This window comes from Castanea sativa, chromosome 10, assembly GCF_040712315.1.
Source record: "Castanea sativa cultivar Marrone di Chiusa Pesio chromosome 10, ASM4071231v1".
Classification (NCBI taxonomy): Eukaryota; Viridiplantae; Streptophyta; class Magnoliopsida; order Fagales; family Fagaceae; genus Castanea; species Castanea sativa.
In genome coordinates, this window is record NC_134022.1 from 2,113,418 (window position 1) to 2,134,114 (window position 20,697).

The window sequence follows — 20,697 nt, forward strand, 5'->3', positions numbered from 1 at the left end:
AAAACTAACCACGTTCTACCCACATACCTGAAATTTCAGAGCAAAAGCCCATTTAGCCAGTTAACAATCTCACAATTCCGAAACTTGGGGGTGGAAATATAGGTACAGGGGAACCTTCCTTACAACCTCTCTCAATGTCCTCTTCTCGGTGATTGCGGGTCGAAGTTTCAAACCTGTTGAACCACATTTTCCCCATAGAGCTGAAACTTGAGAGCAAAAACTCACTGAGTCAGGAAACATTCTCACAATTATGAACATTAGGGGTGAAAAAATGGGAACAGGGGAACCTTCCCTATCTTTCTCACAACCTCTCTCAATTTCCTCTTTTCGGTGATTGTGGGTCGAAATTTCAGACCTGTTATGTTTTTATGCTTTTTTTGCACTTTTGTTATTAGCATTTTGATTCTCTCTTGTCAAAGCACTATTAGCCTTTTGTTCATTATACATTTGAAATTTTGGACTTGATTCTCCATAGTAAACACTTCTAAAGAACCTAAGGGGAGATTTGGGCTAATATCACATTTTTGGTCCTTATCGGAAAAATGTCCCCGACAATTGGTCATCCTTTTTTTCCCAAAAGAAAGCAGATCCCCCTCTTCTCTTTCTCCCTCCTACTTATAAGTATACCTCTTGTTCCTATCCGTACAGTTGTCCTGTTGCCAGCTCAACTCTCAGGGATATTTTTCTTACTTTATCAGTTTCCTCACATTCCTTATTCTTGAACTCTGTCTTCCAAAGGATATTTTTAGTATTCAGGTTATCTCATATGTATTTAATGTGGCAAAAGTTAGGTAAGGATTCCCTTATTAATGCATGTTCTAGAAGTTTCCCATGGTCTTGGGCACCATCTGGGAGCTACATGTGGATCATTTGTGCACCTCGTTTCAAGTAAGATTAATTCCTCACCTTTTCCACGGGAACTAGTTTCTTGTGATGTTTTCCTTTCTTTGGTATGGGGGATAGTTCAACTTCCTCTTTCTCACAGCCTGTTACCCTCTTGGACTTCCTTCAAGCGTACAGGCTAGGTCCAGTTCGTTCTCATGGCCCAGTCCATCATTGGGCTCAAGACCTGAATGATGATTTTTCTACTCCTCATAGTACAAAAAAGTACAATGAGACCCACAAGCTAAAAACTCTAACAAGCTTCAACTTTCAGTACTTCCTAAACACACGTGTGAAAACAAACTAGCTTATTTCGTGGGAAAATTATTATATTGGATAACTAGGTATAAACTATTAAATAGGTAATAAATTGTCAAGTGTAGAACTATATACCCAATACATTTTAAGGTTTGATTCAAAACCTGCGCAACTTAGATCATAATTTGGAAGTCTCCCATAATATTTCCAAATAAATAAGTTGAGGTTTCTAATAACTCATGACATCTATGAGTTATTTTGATCAAAACTCTTAACTAGCATTTTGTGGGTTACCCCAAAGGGATTTCTTATGGAAAATAAAAAATTTGTAGCACCTAAAAAAAATGTCTCTCCATTTTTTTTCTCTCAACTCTTTTCTTCTAACCAAAAAAAAAAAAAAAAATCATTTCTCTTCCCTTTCTCTCATCTCCTTAAACTCAACATAATTCTTGATTTGATTGGAACATTTGTATTAATCCACATATAATATGGTAAGGGGTAAATTTTGCATGTACAACTCAAAAAAAAATTCTCTTTAGTTCATGTAAAATTGTATAAATTTAAATTGTTGTTATTGTAATAGTATAAATATACACAATTACTATTCACAATTACATCTACATCTATTTTTCTAAAATTTGTTTATCATATAAAAATTTGACGTAAGTACTTTTAAAAAATAATTACGTAAAATAGAAAAAAAAAATCATTACACTAAAACATACAAAAATTGTTTTGGCATAAATATTCCAACAAAAACTAACCAGACCTGGCTTTTCAAACCCCAGATGGATTGATTTCAAATTTCAAATTTCAAAACATAAAAAAATCGGGACTGTGTCTGTGACACCAAATTAGCACTCGGAGCTTGCCACTCCTCGAAGCCACCGCCCTGCCTACTCCTCTCTGGTATCTCTCTCTTATTCCAGTTTCCTTATGTTTGATGGAGTGGTGGACTGCTTTTACTGCCATGATTATATAGGATTATCATTTCTTAGTTTGTATTTTCATGAGAAACTTTTTTTTAAAAATTTTTTAATTCATAATTGAAATCTTGGACTCTAGGGTTTGCTATTTTTTGCCCATTGGGAATGGACACTGGTGAGATATTAGCGGAGCTGCTTCAAGTAGAGGTTGAGATTCAAGATGTCCAAGGTTCCTTTCTTTTCTTTATTTTATTATTAGCCTCCAAAATTTTGATTTACAATTGCCTCTCTCACTTTTGTTCCCAATGTATATAATTGTTAGTTTGCATCTTAACTGATATGTAGAAATTTGAAGTGTAATTTTCTTCTTAGATTAAAAAAAAAAAGTTATTGGCTATAGGGTAAGTTTTGTGAAAGTTTAATTTAGTGAAACACAGTAGTTATCAAGAAGATATCTAATTGCAAATGAGGTTGCCAAGGAGTAGGATTATTAAATTGAAGACAACTACATTGAGTTGAAGAAGATCGCCACAAACCCGTTTCGCTTGTTAGTTCTTCAAATTGTGGTGGGTTTCAAAAATCTTCTAAGGAGAGTACATTAATGGTGCTCGCATTCACTTTGGCCTGATATTGCATTTTGGCTAAGTCTCCATGTTTGTGCTTCAAGTACTTGCACATAAATTACTTCTTCTTTATTTATTTATTTTTATTAAAAGAAGATGGAGACATTAAAAAAGAAAAAAGAAAAAGGAAAGAAGAGGAGTTAATTGGGGATGCTAAGGGAGAAAACTGTTAAGAAGCAATATTCATGAAATGAATGTAGTTGAAATAAAAATGTTAAGATGAATAAGTAGAAATACATGGAAAGATTGGATTCTAAATAAGGATATTTGCTTAAAGATAGGGGAGGCCTTATTTATGAAAAGATGAAGGAGAGTCTTTTGAGATAGTTTGGTCATTTTCAGAGGAGAGTGATTATTAATCTGGTGAAAAAGATTTAGTTGGTTCAAGTTGAGAGAACAAAGAAAGGTAGAGGAAGGCCAAAAAATTATATTAGAAGTAGTACTAGAGGACATGTCAATTAAAGAAGTAATAGATAGTATGACTTCGGATAGAATAGAATGGTGGAAAAGAATACAAGTGGCCGACATTGACTAATATGTTGAGGACCTATAACCAACTCCAAAAAATTTGGGACTAAGGCATGTTGTTGCTTGTTTTGGAATATATGAAAATTTGATAATAAGCAAGATATATTGTAATCATTGCAATCAAAATTTTTCTGCTACTTCAATCCTGAAATGGCTTTAGGGTCATATTTTGGTCCTTTATCGAATTAAAGGAGGCTGCTGACAAAAGTGATTCTATTTTCTTTAGCAATTGTGTTCAGGTCTGACGTTCAATGAGGTCATTGACCTCATTGTTTTGGATTTGTAGGCTTGAGTATGTTGTTTATGGTCCTTAAAATAATCATTTATCAAACGGAGAAAGATTATCTTCCAATTTGGTCCTTAAAATAATTATTTATTAAAAAGGGGAGAGATGAGGAGAGAGAGAGAGAGAGAGAGAGAGAGAGAGAGTATCTTGTTAAATAATTCTCTTATGCCCATAGGCTTTATGGTGCAATTCTCATCTGCCTAGTTAGTTCAACTCACATGGTAGTTATGGTCTGTTTTTTTTAGCCTAAAATGACTTATTTTCACTATCAGGTTATGTACAGTTTTTTAAACAATACTTTACACTATTAGCAAACAAATCCCAACATTTTCTGCATAAGAACCATGACACTCAAATCGAGTATAGAGAACAAAAGTAAGATACGCATCACAAGAGCATCTTTCGTAGATAGTTGCCAAAATATTCCCTTAATTTTCTCAAAGAATGTCATTCATCTCATTGTGCATGGATTGATTCCTTATATCTGCTGATTATTACTGATATAGTACTTTTTCTAGTATCTTTATGTTACATTGTGGGTTTGATCTCTGTTATTTTTCAGACCAAGTAAATATGTTGCTTGAGCAGCAAGAGAAGTTGTATGATAGACAGTCTGAACTAAAGGCCCTGTTGGAAGCATGTAAAGGATTAGGAGACCCTGTTACAGATGGTGCTTCGTCTACCGTTGAAAACTGGTCTGGGCCATTTGAGTGGGATTCTGAAGCTGATGACATTAGGTTCAATGTTTTTGGCATATCTGCATATCGCGCAAATCAAAGGGAGGTAAGTTCCCTATTGGGCAGATTTATTTTTGTTACATAGTTTGTGTTCTGCAACTTCTATGATCCTATTTATTTTTGAGTGAAAAAAAGGGTAATCCTAATTCAGACTTCTTTTAGTGGCCCTCTGATTTTTGTATTCGGCATTTCTTCTGTAGAAGTGGATGGTATTAACATAGAATTTGTCCATGAGTGATTGTGATAGGGGTTAGGAGAATTGTGGATTTAAGGTTTAGAAAGGATTAGGGTTTAATAATGACTAGGGTTAGTAGGTAATGGAAAATATTTGATTTTGGGTTGCAAAAGGCATGAGAAGAAACCAAAATTGAATCTACCCACAATTTATGAACATCTCATGTGAATTGTAGCATGAATAGTGACATAATTAGCCCGTCTAGTATTGAGTTTAGAAGGAGAAACCTTTATAAGATATTTTGTAAAATTTTCAACACATTTGGAAATTATTCTAAAGAGCTTTAAGAGCCCCTTAAGTTAAAAAATACAACTTAAAAAAAAAAACGACTTTTTGTGGAGGGAGCGAAACTTATGTACTTTTGATGATGTGGTAGTGCAGTTGAAGCTTTCTTTCTTGGATGACTGTTAATATTCAACTGTCATGGATCTCAATAATAGTGGTACCCTTGTAGAGTTTGCTCATTTGATTTCTTTCTACTTGTTTTTCTTTGCTAGCTATTCTTTAGGCTAATTTGTGTTTTGTATTAGTCATGAGGTAATTTCATTGCAATAAAATCTATTACGTATTAAATAAAATATAAAATAAATCTTGAATGGACAAAATTCCAAAAGATCAAAAACTAGTCTTCTATGGCTACAACATTCGCCTTGGGCTGGAAATAAGTTGGTCTTGAGTTTTAAAGTGTTGAAGTATAAAATCATATCTAAACCTTGCACCACCCCATCAATAGGATTACACTTTTTTTCCCCTTACCTATCATTAGATTCATTTGAAATGATGAAATCAATGGTTGGAAGGTTTTCCAACCTAAAATTCTTCTTGATTTGGCCTATAGAATAACATTATTATCTTCCACGGTCTTGAAATTTGTTGATCAACTTCATAATCACCTTGCTTTTCTGTGGTCTTCTTTGTCCTTGTTGTATATACGTTTGGCCGTTCTTGAAATGGACTTGTGGTGGATTGTAAGGTTGAGTTTCTCTCTTTAATGTAACGCTTTGATGCATTGAACCACTACCTGATTGAGGTAGTTCTGGAAGCTAATCGGTAGGGCTAAACCCATAAGATTTTGAAGGGGCAATGTGTGCAGTATTTTCCAACATGGGGATAAACTTGGGCCTAATGTAAAATATGTAATTTCTTGAGAATTAGCTGTTCTATCAAATATTTTTTCCAGAATAGAAGCTGGAACTTATCCAAATTTTCCTGTATATTTGATAATTCTACTAATTTTGCATCTACTGAAAACACCTTCTCATTCAAATGATTTTAGAGTTATTCTTGTTCCTTCATAGTCTTGAGAAAAAGACATAAACTGGACTTTAGTTCTGAGTTAGTCACTATTATTTGAAACAAGAAATTTTGTTAAGCGATTGGTGGAAGAAACAAGTTGGACAATTTGTCTTATGTGTGTTTGTGGTAGGCTTAGGGTTAAGGGAATTGTGGATTTAGTGTTTAGAACAATTAGAAAGAAGGGTTACAATTTAAGAATGACTTAGGTTTTAATAAGGAATGAATAGAATTGATTTAGGGCAGCAAAAGAGGTTGGAAGAAACTCAATTGAATCTATCCACAATCTATGAACAGTAGTCTTTATATATATTATTTTTATAAGTACAATCTATGAACAGTACTCATGAAAGGTAGCATTGATGCCACACAGGAAACTTAGCAAGAACAGTTTGTATTAACATTGACGTGAATGGTGACAAAATATCAAAGAGAAAAGAAAGAGAGAAAAGAAAAGGAGAAAAAGAACAAAATAAGGCTGACATGCCTTGATACTCAAAGCACTTAATATTAACATTCTCTCTCTTATTTGTGTACAACAACACCTTTATATAGACTCTTTCAATCTTAAGTTTTCTTTTTAATAGAATTCCTATTTTGATTAGTAAACAAAGCCCTAATAAGGTAATGAAAGGTTAACTTGGGCTCAAAGAAATAAAACCAAGATACTTAGAATCTTCTACGAAATCCTAAACTCAATTAAATTAACAAAATACCCTTGATTTGAAGGAGTTGTTGGAATTATGGTTTGCCCATGAATACAAAGCTGACCATAAGTCGTAAAATAAACCCAAAATTTTTTAGATAGATTAAATTAATAACCTAAATCAAAATTTTTTTTTAGATAGGTTAAAATAATAATCCCAAATTAAAAACTGTTTAATGCCTTGTATACTAGTAACTAGACTTCTAAAACTGTATGCTTCAATTGGACTTCACACATGACAAATTAGTCTCCCACGGCAGCATCAAGTATAGAAGCTCCTGATTGCTTTCTCACATCTCCCCCCTGAAAGCTTTTTGAGTTTGAAAGGATTTGAAATTTTAGAAAGACACCCAAGTGCACAAGAACCATCTTGCCTTCAACAAAAAGTGAAAAGGAAAAACGAAACAAAGGAAGAAAAATTAAAATAAATTTCTAGAGCTGTAACATGGAAACATTGGTAGAAGTGGGAGAATGCACTGTGATGTGGTGTAGGTCTAATTCAAAGAGTAGGGACTGCCTACAATTAGTGTTGGTGAGCTTAAGCCACAGATATTTCTCCCTTGTCTTAACTACAGAGGAACTGAAGTGAGTCTGCGTAATAATTCTTACATTGTTAAAAAAGAAAGAAATATACAAAGTGAGTCATATCTCCTTTTATTGATAGTGTCTCTAATATTGATATGATGCTATCACAATTTCTTTTTAAACCTTTACTGGTATTGCCCATACCTCTTGGCTTCTACAGTTTTTATATGCTAATTTCTTAACTCCGATAATTATTTGCTTCAAAATTCCACTGATGTTTGTTATCTTTCTTTCTTTCTTTATTTATTTCATAGCAGTAGTATGCATTCTAATGAATTTCTGAAGTAAAGAATATCAGTGCATGTTAGGACTCATAAATTTGTATTCCTGGTGTTTATAGCTTTAAATTAAAATGTGTTCTCCCATCTCTATGTATTGATTTTTTATTAATTGATTGTCAATTGATACCAGATCATTAATTCAATCTTGAGTGGAAGAGATGTTCTAGTGATTATGGCTGCAGGTGGTGGCAAAAGCCTGTGTTACCAGCTTCCAGCTGTTCTTCGTGATGGAGTTGCTCTTGTTGTCAGTCCTTTGCTTTCTTTAATACAGGATCAGGTGCCTGTTAATATATATTATTCTGCTTTCAACTGATTCTGCTACTTCTACTTGAAAAACTCCTGTACAACTTTAAGAGCATCTTTTGCAACTGCTACTCCAGGTGATGGGTTTGACTGCTTTAGGCATTCCAGCATATATGTTGACATCAACTACTAGCAAGGAAGAAGAGAAGTTCATATACAGGGCGCTTGAAAAGGGTGAAGGAGATCTCAAAATATTGTATGTCACACCAGAAAAGATATCAAAGAGTAAAAGATTTATGTCAAAACTTGAGAAGTGTCATCATGCTGGCCGTCTCTCTCTAATTGCAGTTGATGTAAGTTAATGGTTTTTCAACATGATCTTCAGACAAGGCATATTGTTTCCATCTTTTTCCTGACTGTCAAAAGTTGTTGATTTGGCGGTTTGCTACATTAGCATGTTCATTATGGACTTGGATGACTTACACTAGAGGTAGTAGTATTTTCTAGAAAATTGATCCATCATAGGCTGGGGTATAATCTATAGAAATTTTTTTTTTGATGACAAGCTTCAAGGCAAGGCCACTTCGTGCACACACCCCGTTGAGTAAACCCCAGATACACGACCCTGCTCGCAAGAACTGTGTTCGCTAAACCATAGACAATATAAAACATAAAGGCAAAGGTATATCCTTTTATGGCATAACAAAGCTTCTAATGTGTACATGTATATGTGTTTGTGTCTTAGTATGTATGCACATGCATATTTGGATGAGCACTATAAGTGGAGAAGTAAAACATTGTTTATATTCCTTCACTTAATCCAAGTATGTGGAAGACAATTGTTTGATTCAATTTTCTATAAATTGTAAAATTAGTTGATGGTGGGTTGATTATATTTATTGTGTATAACATATTCTACATCATATGATAGACATTCTTAGTATTCCCATTTTTAACATATTGTAATGTTTATTTTGTGATACCAATGCTTCAAAATTTGACAAAAGACTACGAGGTCAAACCCTTTTTCGATATTACACCTTTACCATGGTGTTTTCTAAGTCGTATATATTCTAAACTGTGCAACTCTTTGTTGTGTATTATATGGTTTACTTTGCAGGAGGCACATTGTTGTAGTCAGTGGGGTCATGACTTTCGACCTGACTATAAGAATCTTGGCATCCTCAAGACTCAGTTTCCTAATGTTCCTTTGGTTGCTTTGACTGTATGTCTTCATTGTTTCTTTTTTTTTTTTGTCATCATTAAAGAAAAACTTCCAAAGTTTCAATTTCTAATTTCTAATATGCCGTTGTTTATGTAAGTATATGTCTTTATCATATGTTATTCAGGCAACTGCGACACAGAAGGTCCAAACTGATCTGATGGATATGCTGCACATTCCAAGATGTATTAAATTTGTCAGCACAGTCAATAGGCCGAATCTCTTTTATATGGTATAGTTTTTAGTGGGTGTGTTTGTTTATATATTGCCTTCAATATTTCTGTATTAATAATTTATGACATATCATATTGTCTTGAACTATAGGTGCGGCAAAAGTCATCTGTTGGTAAGGTGGTGATTGATGAAATTGCCGAATATATCCAAGAATCTTATTCAAATAATGAGTCTGGGATAGTTTATTGCTTTTCTAGAAAGGAATGTGAACAGGTCTGTGTCTTCTACCTTTTCTTCCCTTCCAGTATTGTGTTCATTAACCGTTATAACTTGATTTGAAATTGTTTCTTACCTGTTTTATATCAGATTAGGAGGTGTTTTAGATACCTTTTGTGCAAGTTGCTCATGTAAGATTTTTTATTGCCACAATTGTTAAAAATAATGGTAAAACAAATACAAATAATGGAATCTTGAAAGGATTGTGTTTTCAACAAAATTTAAGAAAATTGAATTGTTTAAATTTTATTAAATGCAAGTTCAAGATACCCTTTTTTTTTCCTACAGCTAACTAGTACTAGCTGATGACATGCAGTGCATTTTGAAACATTTTGCAAGAAATTATCTGATGGTGATATGGTCCATGTATATTTAGGGATTGACTTCAATTATATTACAAGTTAGAAAGAGAAAGCACATAACTTTAAAATAATAAAAAATTTATACCTTTTGCTTTAGTGATTAGACAAAAAATTAATTATATTCCTCTAATTTATGGGTAGAGCTATTTTTAAATTTTATATTCTTAATTGTGTATTATGAATTTGCTTTTCTCCTTTTCATAAAAAATTAATAATAAATAATTTCCTTGTTTCTTTTTTGAACTTTTTCAATTATTTCCATCTAAATTTGAGTTAGAATATCATATTCAAAATAAGTTTTTTCTTATATAAATATTAGAAAAATAAAAATAGTGCCACATATTTGCCTTTTGAGGTGCATTCTCATTTGTTTTGAGGTAGTTAGGCTTGTGGAATAATTTGGAAAATTAGAAATAGTGCCAGTTGGGGAGGTACACAATATTGAGGATTTGGCAGGAATTCTTGGGTGTGGTATCTCTTCTCTCCTAACAAAATATCTAGGATTACCCGTGTGCTACTTTCAAAGCATGAGCTATTTGGGATCCATCTTAGAACGTATGCAAAAGAGGTTGGTTGGGTAAAAAAGAATGTACCTGTCTAAAGGGCGTCGGCTCACTCTCACTAAGAGTATGTTATCTAGCCTTCCCACTTATTTCTTACTCTTTACCCTTTTACTTGTGGGCACGGCAAATTGGATGGAAATATTCCTAAGGGATTTCCTCTGGGGTGGGTTGGGGGATGAATTCAAATTTCACTTGGATAATGAGAATAATTGTTCTACTCCTCTTTATCTTGGGGTTTGGGAATTAAGAAGTTAACGCTATCTAATCAAGCCTTATTGGCTAATGGTTGTGGCTATATGTGTTTGAAGATACGGTATTTTGGCTTGATGTATGGCAGGGGAAGACTACCCTTAGAATACCCTTAAGGGGAGATATCCCACTTTGTTTCACGTTGCAAGAGATAGAGATGCTGGAGTGGCCTATCATGTAGAAATCTGGAATGATGAGTGTAATTGGACCCCAATGTTTTTGTGTAGTACATGATTGGGAAGTGGATCTAGTGGAACAGATGCTGGAGGATCTTTACATCACAAAGGTCCAGAATGGGAACGCTGACAAGTTGGTGTGGACCCCTTCATTGAACAAAGTTTTCAAATGAAGATTTATACTGTGTATTGAAGGGGTGATAGGAAGAGTTCCCATGGAAATGTATTTGGGAAGGCCATGTTCTGTCGAGGGTTGCTTTCTTTTCTTGGTGTGCGACTCTAGAGAGTCTTGACAATTTATAATTTAAGGAAGCGGGGAATTATTTTTACGGAGTGGTGCTTCATGTGTAAAAGCCATGGGAGGATGTCAGTCATTTATTTTTACATTGTGCTATAGCTTGGGAGATGTCTACGATATTCAATATGTTGAGAACTTTTTCAGTTCTACAAGAAACAATTTGGTGGTAGAGGTACTCAGGGGGGGGGGGTGGTTGTAGTGGTTTGTCCCATTATGTCTCGTGTTGCCTTGGAGGGAGTGGAATGCAAGGTTTTTTGAGGGGCACAAATTAAGTGCACAAAGTTGAAATTATTACCAGTGTAGAATTCATTTGATTTGACTTTGCTGACCATGGATTTTTCGATCGAGGGCTTCTTGGATTTCATAGATTCCTTGAATTTGACAAAGAGAAGTTTCAAGATAAAGGCAAAGAACATTCCCTAAAATTTCTGTTGTAGCAACAGAAGCTACCAAACCAGCAGCTGACCAGCCTAGAGAAATTCCTCAAGTTCCAACTAAGCCATTCCAGTATAGTACTAATTTCTCTTTGAAAGATTTATTGAAGTCCTTGTGTCATATGCATGAGTTCTCCATTAACTTTGTCAAATGCACAAGTTATCTTGTGAGTAACATTGGACATGTTGAGCTGAAGATGCATGTAAACGAACAGTGGGAACATTTTTTTTGTCCCATTTTTTTTTTTGATAAGTAGCGTAAGAAATTTTATTAAAAAAACCAACCAAGTACACTGGAAGTGTACTATAGTGGCACAAATCAAAAACCTAGATTACAACGCTCTATAAGATCGGGGAGAGAGACAAGAATAGGAAGGCAAAACTAAATTTCCACTCAAGGAGAGTACGGAAAAAGAAAAACTTTGTGTCAAGAATAGACCGTTCACAATTCTCAAAGCATCTAGCATTCCGCTCCCGCCATAAGCATCAAAACAAACAATGCGGCACAAACCTCCATAAACCTATATTTCGATGTCTACCAAACTTCCCCTGCCAAGAAGCTAATACCTAACTTTATACGGCATAACCCAATGTATACCAAACAAACAAAAAACCATAGACCACAACTCATATGCTATAGGACAATGAAGTAGAAGATGATCCACCGATTCCTCACACCTTTTACACATAAAGCATCACTCTAACATTGCAATATGCCTCTTCCAAAGATTATTTGTAATTAAGATCTTACCAAAGGCAGCAGTCCAAGAAAAGAACGCTACTCTAGGAGGAACCTTGGATTGTCACACCATTTTCCAAGGAAAATCATTGACAGAAGAAGGAACATGATAAAATCAAAGAAAACATGATAAAATGATCAATGTCTAAGGTGCCATGACGTAGGACAAGGGGGCAAACAAAATTAGATTTAGAACACTTGGGTCAGATCTGGTAGCAATTGGGTTTGAGGGTTTAGGGTTAGGTTTTGGTGGGCAAAAGGCTGGAAAATAATAGGGATTGTAGGTTTTTGAAGGGCAGAAGGATTGGTAGGATTTGGCCGTTTGGGGATGAAACAAAGGAGAAAAATAAAGATTTGGGTGGTTGTGAACAGAAAAATAAAGAAAAGATAAATTCCTTGGCATCACACAAACCGTAACCGTCCGTAACGGTAGACAAAGCTTCTTAGCTCTAAAGTTTGAAAATATATTTTTCCTCCCCTAGTAGAAAGCATTACAACCCTTTTAAATAGAAGTCTAATACCTTTTTCTAGTTGAAATAGGATTTCTTAAAACCCTAATAACACTTGAACTCCTTGGGCTTTTTCTACTAATCCCAACTAAATAACTAAACTTAAATAAAACCCAAAATAAGACCTAATGGACTATTAGTACAGCCCATGTCTAGAATTTAGGAAATTACAAAATTTCCCGACACAAAATCAAATAAAATATAAAATTGAGATTGGCTTTCCTTTGCCTGCATCATGCCATTTGTTCAAGGATTGGAAGTTCGGAAATTAGTCTCAATTGCCATTCTTAATATAGTCAAAGTTGCAACTAAAGAAGATCTTTTAATGAAACAAAGACTCTAAAGAGGTGGAAGCTACTAATGAAGTTGAAATTGAAGAAACAAGAGTATAAAAAACGCGAGGGAAAGGCAAAGAATATGGAGGCCAAAGCGTCTTATTCCCAGTTCATGTTGCATATCAAAGAAAGGTTCTGTTGCCTGCATTAACTTTTTCAAGATATTGATTTTGTCATACTGAAAAGTTTAATGGTTTAAGTGGATTAATGAGTGTATTATTATCATCATTGCTACTTAAGATGAAGAAATAGAAGGAAATTGAAATTTGATCATTTTATTTAATGTCAAGGATGTACTTCAAGAAACCAAGATTTCTCTTACTTCAACACTTTAAAACTCGGGGGCAAGTTTTCTCTACCAGGAGAGAATGATGCAAGTAGCAAGCTAATATCATTTTAATTTTATTTTAGGTGTTATGACCAGTGTATAATTTTTTGGTTTTTGGAGATGGGTTGTCCTAATAGTCTTATTTTGGTTTTATTTGAGTTTAGTTATTTAGTTTGAGCTTACTAGTAAAAGCCCAAGGAGTCCAATTCTCATGTCCCACTAGGAGTGGAGTAGGTATTGGTCATCTATAATATGGATTTAATGCTTTCTATTCAGAAAGAGGATTAAGTTTCTAAATTTTTAGAGGCCATGAAGCTTTGTTTGATACAACCTTCTCAAAGGTGTGATGCCTAAGAAATCCTAGGTGTGATCCCTAGAAGTTTACTGTTTTTCTTTTCCTTTCTTAAATACCCAATAACTTAAAACCTTGCAAACACACGTTGGTTTGTAACCTTTTAAACCCTAAAATCCAAAATTTCAAACCCTAAACCACCCATCCATCAAATATCCCCAACAATGCTTATAGAGAACCAAAACACTTTTCGTGGGTAACTTTTCACAGCCCTGGAACAACAATCTAAATCTTAGATTATCTTTTTTGTTACATCCCTAAATTCTACTATTGTTGAAGCTGAAATACTTATTTTTGTAGACTGTATATGGATGGACTTTGACATCTCTTACATCTTCTATTGCAGACTTTCTTGAGTTCTTGTATTCCTTGAGCTTTCATTAATTTTTTGTTGTACCTTATTTATTTATTTATTATATGTTTTTTCTTTGCTACTTGCATACACCCATATATTTGGTAAGCATCCCTTTGCTTTACTTATTTATTTATTTTAATGGATTATATATAAAAAAAAGTGCCTATTTTTTTTTAATGTCCTATTGTCCAAATAAACTCACAGCACCACTACATTCCAAACCGGTTGGGTTCTGATAAGTTAGTGTAAGATTTTTTTTTTTTAATTACGTTATTTTTATTTCAGAGAAATATGTTTGCATTTTGCATTATGCATGAATATATGTCAGTCCTTATGTCATCAATATGAAACTGCAGCTTTGAGTTATTTGACTTAAAATTAGATTATTTATGTCTTTTGTATGCCGTCAAGAGTTGCAGATTGCAAAGGAGCTACGAGAGAGAGGAATTTCAGCTGATTATTATCATGCAGATATGGATGCAAATGCTCGTGAGAAAGTACATATGCGGTAAAGTCATTGTTTTAATATAAAATGTTGTGAATTACAATGTGTTAAACTGGCTAACGAGCTCTAGCTCTAATGACACCTCCTCTCCTTGTAAAAGCAAGGTGGAGGGTGAGGTCATGTGAATTGCAATAGTAATTAATTCTTTAATTTTTTATCATCATGGGGCACAAAATGATTAGGGGTGTACATAGTTTGGGTTGGGAGGTTTTACAATCCTAAGTAAATTTTTCCTAATTTCATTAGGTCTATCAACAAAGGTTTTTGTTAAGAAAAATGCTAGGACCACCAAAAGTTACACAACTTTTGCCATAACTCGTTACGTGTTGTGGCAAGTTGTGAGTAGTGAAGAAAAAGTAGTGGGTCCATGTGGGTCTAAGAAGCACGGGTGCGTTTCGGGATTTGGGTGCGGCTGGGTGCGGCAATTAAAAAATTATTAAAAATATTTTTATTATATTTTTAATATATTTTTACTATTAAAATAGTCTTAAAAAATACATTACTATGACCTTGGTTCAGAAAACAAAGAAAGAAGAAGGCAAGATTGCAAGAAACACAAAACAAAACACAAAACAAAAAAGAAAACACAAAAGAAGCAACAAATATTCATAATAAAATTGAGGAAGGACATGAGGATTAAAAAAAAAAAAAAGTAAAACATTCCTTCCCACTCATTTAAAATCTGGTAGGTCCTCCTTTTCAAAAAAAATATCAGGTAGGTCCTCTCATACAGCCAATTTGAAGTGGACTCACTTTTAAGATTGCAGGCAGCAGCCCAGCCCATTAGTGTTGACCCGACCGACCCATCTGCCCATTTAAACAATCATCAATTATATATTTATTTAGGCTTTGTGTGGGGAGAGAGAAAGAGGGAGAGCGCCGAAGAAGAAATGTAGGATGAGGATGATGGCTCAGGCTCATCAAGTACGCTGCGGCTGCGGCGGCGGCTTCCTCTAAAGAAGAAGACCCATTCTCACTTATGGAAACACAAGGTCCCTTCATGAAACGAAAAAAAAAAAGGACACGGCACCGACGCGCAGGCAGCCGCGTCCCTCGCGCGTCACCGCGTCGGACGCGGGTGCGGCGGCCATTTTGCCGTGTCCGTGCTTCCTAGATGTGGGTCCACACCTCCACTACTCATAACTTGCCATGTGATGAGTTGTGACAAAAGTGTGTAATTTTGTGGTCTTAACATTGTTTTAAATTAAACACATACCACGTCACTCTCCACCAAACCAACACTTTTTTTTTTCAATCTATTTTTTCCATGGTGTAAATTGTGTCTTGTCTGCATAGTTTGTGCTATAGAAGTTTCAACGGACCTCCATTTGAAGGGAAAAATAGTATATCAAGTATCATTTTGTCTGCTGGAAAGGCTTCAGGGCAGTCTAATCTTTGGTAATTGAGGGATTAAAATCTCATGTTGACGACTAGGTATAATTTTAATTCAGAGGGCAAGCACATCAAAATTTTGGATGCAAGCATGTAACCATTAGCAGCTTATTTATGTGCAAGATATTCTTGCATTTTGTTCAGACTATAATTACTCAGTATCTAGGCTGTCATTTGCATGCATAATATTAGACAGTATAATATGAGGACAATCGATGTAGGATCTTTAAAAATTCAGTACTAAATTAGGGTTTCTGATCAAATCTTGAAGGGTTCTTAAATAGACTTTGATATTAAATGGTGTGGGTTGGGCTAATTAATAAAAAGATTGGATCTTGAATGAGTCGGTTGTTGTTTGGTTTAAAAGAGTGAATAGAATGAGAAACAAAGAAAGATAAACCCTAAACAAACACTCTCAAAGGCAAAGCTTAAAATAAGCTGTCATAATTCTTTTAAAATTCACTCTCTCTATGAGTGTTACTGATTACAATAAAGCCTTTATAAATAGCCTAAAGAGACTAGGACTTCAAATAGCAAATAAAAATACTTAAGAAGAAGTTAGAACCAAATAGAAAAAGAACTCAACATAATATAAGACTCATGCTTTGGTGAAGAAAATTTGGAAATTACCAGTTTGCCCTTATTCCGGTTGAACTTAATTAAAATTGATCCAGCTCAAATAAACAATAAAGTAAGACTCAATTCGACTTAGACTAAGCAAGGTCCCAAGAGAGATCTCCACTATCCCAAAATATCCCAAATTAATGCTTGAACCCTGGAATCAGCCTTTCCTCACCTCTTGTAAATCTTCAAAGGTGGCTGGCAGTTAGGTTCCCCGTCAACCATAGTTCCTTTCATGGATTGGATAATTTTGTTTTTGTGTGGGTCTCTCTTTAATAAGTATATTATTTTTTGGAAGTTAAGATAGAAATGGATTTTGTTGGCTTATTCCGATTGGTGAACACTTTAATATTTTTGTGATGCTGCCTTTTCTTTCAGACATTGACATTCTGAGTGTTTTTAATATGTTTGATAACGCAGATGGAGCAATAACAAGTTGCAAGTTATTGTTGGTACAGTAAGTATGACTGCAATTCTCAGATCTTTATTTGCTTAATGTTGGTTTACCATTTTAATACCTTCACTTGCATTTCCAGGTAGCATTTGGTATGGGAATCAACAAACCAGATGGTTAGTATATTGGAATTACCTGTTTCTCTGGGATATCTTACTACTGATTATCTCCTTGCACTACTAATGATGAGTTTAATTAGTTCATGAAACTAAAATACCACAAAAATATGACTTGAAGTTTGAGAATGATCTATAGTCCACTATTTGTTACCATGCATATCTCCAAATGCACATACATATGTTGACGCTCGCACATTCACAGCGGGTACGCTAGTTGCATTGCAGAAATGAGTCAACAGAGCCGTAATTCCCATAGTATTCTTTTTCCATCTGGCTATATGTAAGGCCAATCGGGCATGGTTAGAGTTTATTCATTTGTAATCATGTTTTTATTACCACATCAAGCCACTTTGGCCTTGAGATGTCCTTTTAACACATTCAGTTTGGGTTCAGTTCCACTTACTGATGATTTATTGACTTTTTGTGATCGAATACTTCCCTTCTCTTTTGATCAACTGGTCTCACAAGTTAAAACGTTTTTTCCCCTGATTTTACTCATTTAAAATACGTCACAATCTTGGATAAGTTTGCTCAACCCTTTTGGTGTCCTCTTTATGTCTAGTAATACTGTTATGTATTGGCTTATAGAAATTGATGTAGGACTAATGCAATACATGGAAGATGTTGACCTGGCATGGTGACATGGCACTAGGGAGTGACATGGCACAAGGCTAGCAAAGCCTAAGGGCTGTATTTCACATGCCCCATGTGGTTTTTGTAGCTAAATCCGCATGCGCCAAATTTATTGTAGCATTTGAAAATTGGAAGGAAAATTAGTTAGAGGCACACACTCATGCTACATTTTAGAAAGTTGTTAGAAGTAGAAGCCATGTGCTATATTAAATATAGCATATGATTAATGTGTTACAATTGTATTCTAACATGTGATAAATGTGAGTTAGTTATAGATGATGTCATCGCCTACAATTAACCTGTAGGCTATAAATATTCATGTATAAGTATTGTAAAGAGGTCTTTTGTTGGTGAATGAAAATAAGCCTTTGAGAGCTTTTCCTTGAGAACTCAGTGTTCTTTGTAGAGGTGCCTAACTACCTATCAATTTGTTCTAAGCAACTCTCATTCTCAAATTCAATCTAGCCTAAACAACAACACAACAACCCATCACATTCCCTGGAACATGTGAACTACATGTGAACTAAATTCAATTTAACCACGTGGAACATGTGAACTACATCCCCTAGGCTTTGCTGGCCTTGTGCCACATCACATCACCATGCCATGTCAACATCTTCCATGTATTGCATTAGAGTCCTACATCAGAAATCCACTGCATAGTACATCATGACAACTTGTATTAGTAATATCTTGGCTTTTCCTCAATCTAAAACCATAATTCCAAATGAAAAAGTTCAAGAATAAGTGTTTATGGTATTTAGTTTATATTTAGTTTGATTTTTATAGAGTAGGGAAATTTTTGGGTATGGGCCATATTTGTAGGCCTTGGGTTTTGTTTTTACAAATAAATAAGTCTTATCGAGTTTTTATGTGTGGAATTTGGTTCAATTCAACTATGGCTTGAATTAGGAAAAGTTAGGATATAGGATTTATTAAGTGTATAATACTCAAACAAAGATGGAGTTGATTAATAAAACATAATTTTTATTAGTAAAATTATCCTTTATCTATTAACAAAAGAAGAAGAAGCTATATCTAGTTGGCTTGATTTGTTGGGTTTGGCAGGCAGACGGACACAGATGGTGTTGTTTCTGTGTTTATATCTCGAATGTGATTGGTATCTTGATATGGTTTGGGAACTTTCTCTTCCACCTTGAATTTGCTCAAATTCTTCATTGATGGCTGAGGTTTAATGCATGAGGTTGTGGAGTTTGCAGACCAAATAACTCAAGAACTAAGCACCAAATTTGATAATGCTTGAGGTTTAATGCTTCATTTAGTGTTTTGTCTTGTTGATTTATCTTTCTGTTGTTCTGCGTTTCTCATTTTGTTTTTAAGTCTTATTTTTGGGTTTAAATTTCAGTAGATAAGAACAGATTTGTATATTCAGGAGATATGAGGTCAGTCCTTGGTGTGATGTGATGGCAAGTGCCTTCTACATAAAGTGACCAATTGTGGGTTCGGGTAAGAATCAGCCTCTTCAAAAAACATTGGAAGTAAGGCTGCCCACCAATCACCTCTCTCAGTCCTCACAAAAGTGGGATTTTTTTGCATTGGGTATGATCTTTTAAGAGTAGATTGGTATATTCAGGATTTGCTGGACATTATCTGTATCAGTTGCCCAAGGATCTTATTCCTTTAATTTTTTTAATTCTAGTAATATGCCTTTATGTGGGTGTCTATTGGTTATACAAAAAAGTTTATGTTTTCATGTTTGTATTGCTAACAATGAGTTGTGTCTTGTGTGTAATTTCTGTGCAACTCTTTCACTTATAGGAGATTAGTTTAATAATAATTCAGAAGCTTTTAAGCTGTTGACAGATTGTATGATGTAGCCATGATCCTTAATGATGCTGAAGGGTTTGTAGGTTGTGAGGTCTAGAAAATTAATATTCTTTCTCATCTTTTTAAAGTTTTAATTATCTGCAGTGCTGAATTTATTTCAAGTCACTGTCAGTCCTTGCTTTTCTACTAGATAATCCCTGCTACAACTGTAATCCTTTCTAACCTTAAAAAACTAACAACCTTAATCTTGAAAAATAGCTGCTATCCTTAATTTTCTTCAACATGGTTCCAACTTTTCATCAACCTTTTGCCTACCGAAGTCAACTTAATAAAAAACCATGACTCCCCAAGAAAGCCTTATGGACCTCGCTCACCTCATAGAGGTAAACAGCGTACATTGACTCAGTTTTCTTTCCTTCATTACCATGCCCAGATATTAGCTGCTTCAATCACATTCGGAAGGACTTCCATTTGTTTAAAAGAGAGAGTGGGTGCATTACTGAGGCAGTTTCATGCATGCGTCTTGCAGAGGCAAGAGAGTATGCTTATAAAAAAATTTCAGTTGCTTACTTGAAGGAGTATATAGGGCTTTGGTGATATAAGAGATGGAGGGAGACTTTTTTTTTTTTAATTTTTATTATTTTTTTTAAATTTTGAAGAAATTATGACATAAAATAAAAAGAAAATGGAGTTAGGGTTGGAGGGTGTATAGCCCATATGTCAATTCATTATCAACTTTCTCCATCTGCGACCAGGGTTGTAAGTTTTATCTTGCATGCCACTTCTGAGGAGAAAAGGGAAAAGAATGACGCTTATTTATCAGGAAGTCTATATACGTTGAACTGGATTTTTCATAAGAGATGCAGTCTCAGGTTGCTTTAATCTCTGATGCTGTCTCTTTTTTAAGATCTTACTTGTATGTATTAAAAATTTGGTACTAAGACTTTGTTGTTGTTGTTGTTATTGTGCTTGTATATATGGAAAACTTACATTCTAATCAATCACTCCCCCTCTCCCTCCCTTTCCAACACAAGAAAAAAGAAGACTTGCTGGTAATCATGTATGATACTATGATTAAAAAATTTAATCATGTATGATACTGATCCTATTGATGGACCAGGTGCTTCCCTTTGTTGGAGACAACTCAGACCAACTATCAGTTCCCAAAATCTTGTAATAGATGGGATGTACCTATAACTATCAATCATAAGTTTATGGTAGGATCATTTG

General features: G+C 34.6%; 1 protein-coding gene across 2 annotated transcripts in view; it reads left to right on the forward strand.

The window, feature by feature from the left end:
* The first annotated feature begins 1,886 nt into the window (after positions 1-1,886).
* The window catches only part of LOC142613399 (ATP-dependent DNA helicase Q-like 2), a 32,850-nt gene continuing 14,039 nt past the window's right edge, over positions 1,887-20,697 (forward strand). Inside the window, exons 1-11 of one of the 2 annotated variants that reach the window (XM_075785756.1) lie at positions 1,887-2,049; positions 2,206-2,295; positions 4,066-4,286; positions 7,471-7,617; positions 7,721-7,936; positions 8,704-8,808; positions 8,933-9,037; positions 9,130-9,252; positions 14,375-14,463; positions 16,894-16,930; positions 17,010-17,043. In XM_075785756.1, the coding sequence (XP_075641871.1) occupies positions 2,232-2,295; positions 4,066-4,286; positions 7,471-7,617; positions 7,721-7,936; positions 8,704-8,808; positions 8,933-9,037; positions 9,130-9,252; positions 14,375-14,463; positions 16,894-16,930; positions 17,010-17,043 (1,141 nt within the window). In that variant the 5' untranslated portion in view covers positions 1,887-2,049; positions 2,206-2,231. The remainder of the gene's footprint in view (positions 2,050-2,205; positions 2,296-4,065; positions 4,287-7,470; positions 7,618-7,720; positions 7,937-8,703; positions 8,809-8,932; positions 9,038-9,129; positions 9,253-14,374; positions 14,464-16,893; positions 16,931-17,009; positions 17,044-20,697) is intronic. The other variant, XM_075785757.1, reaches the window with a different exon arrangement.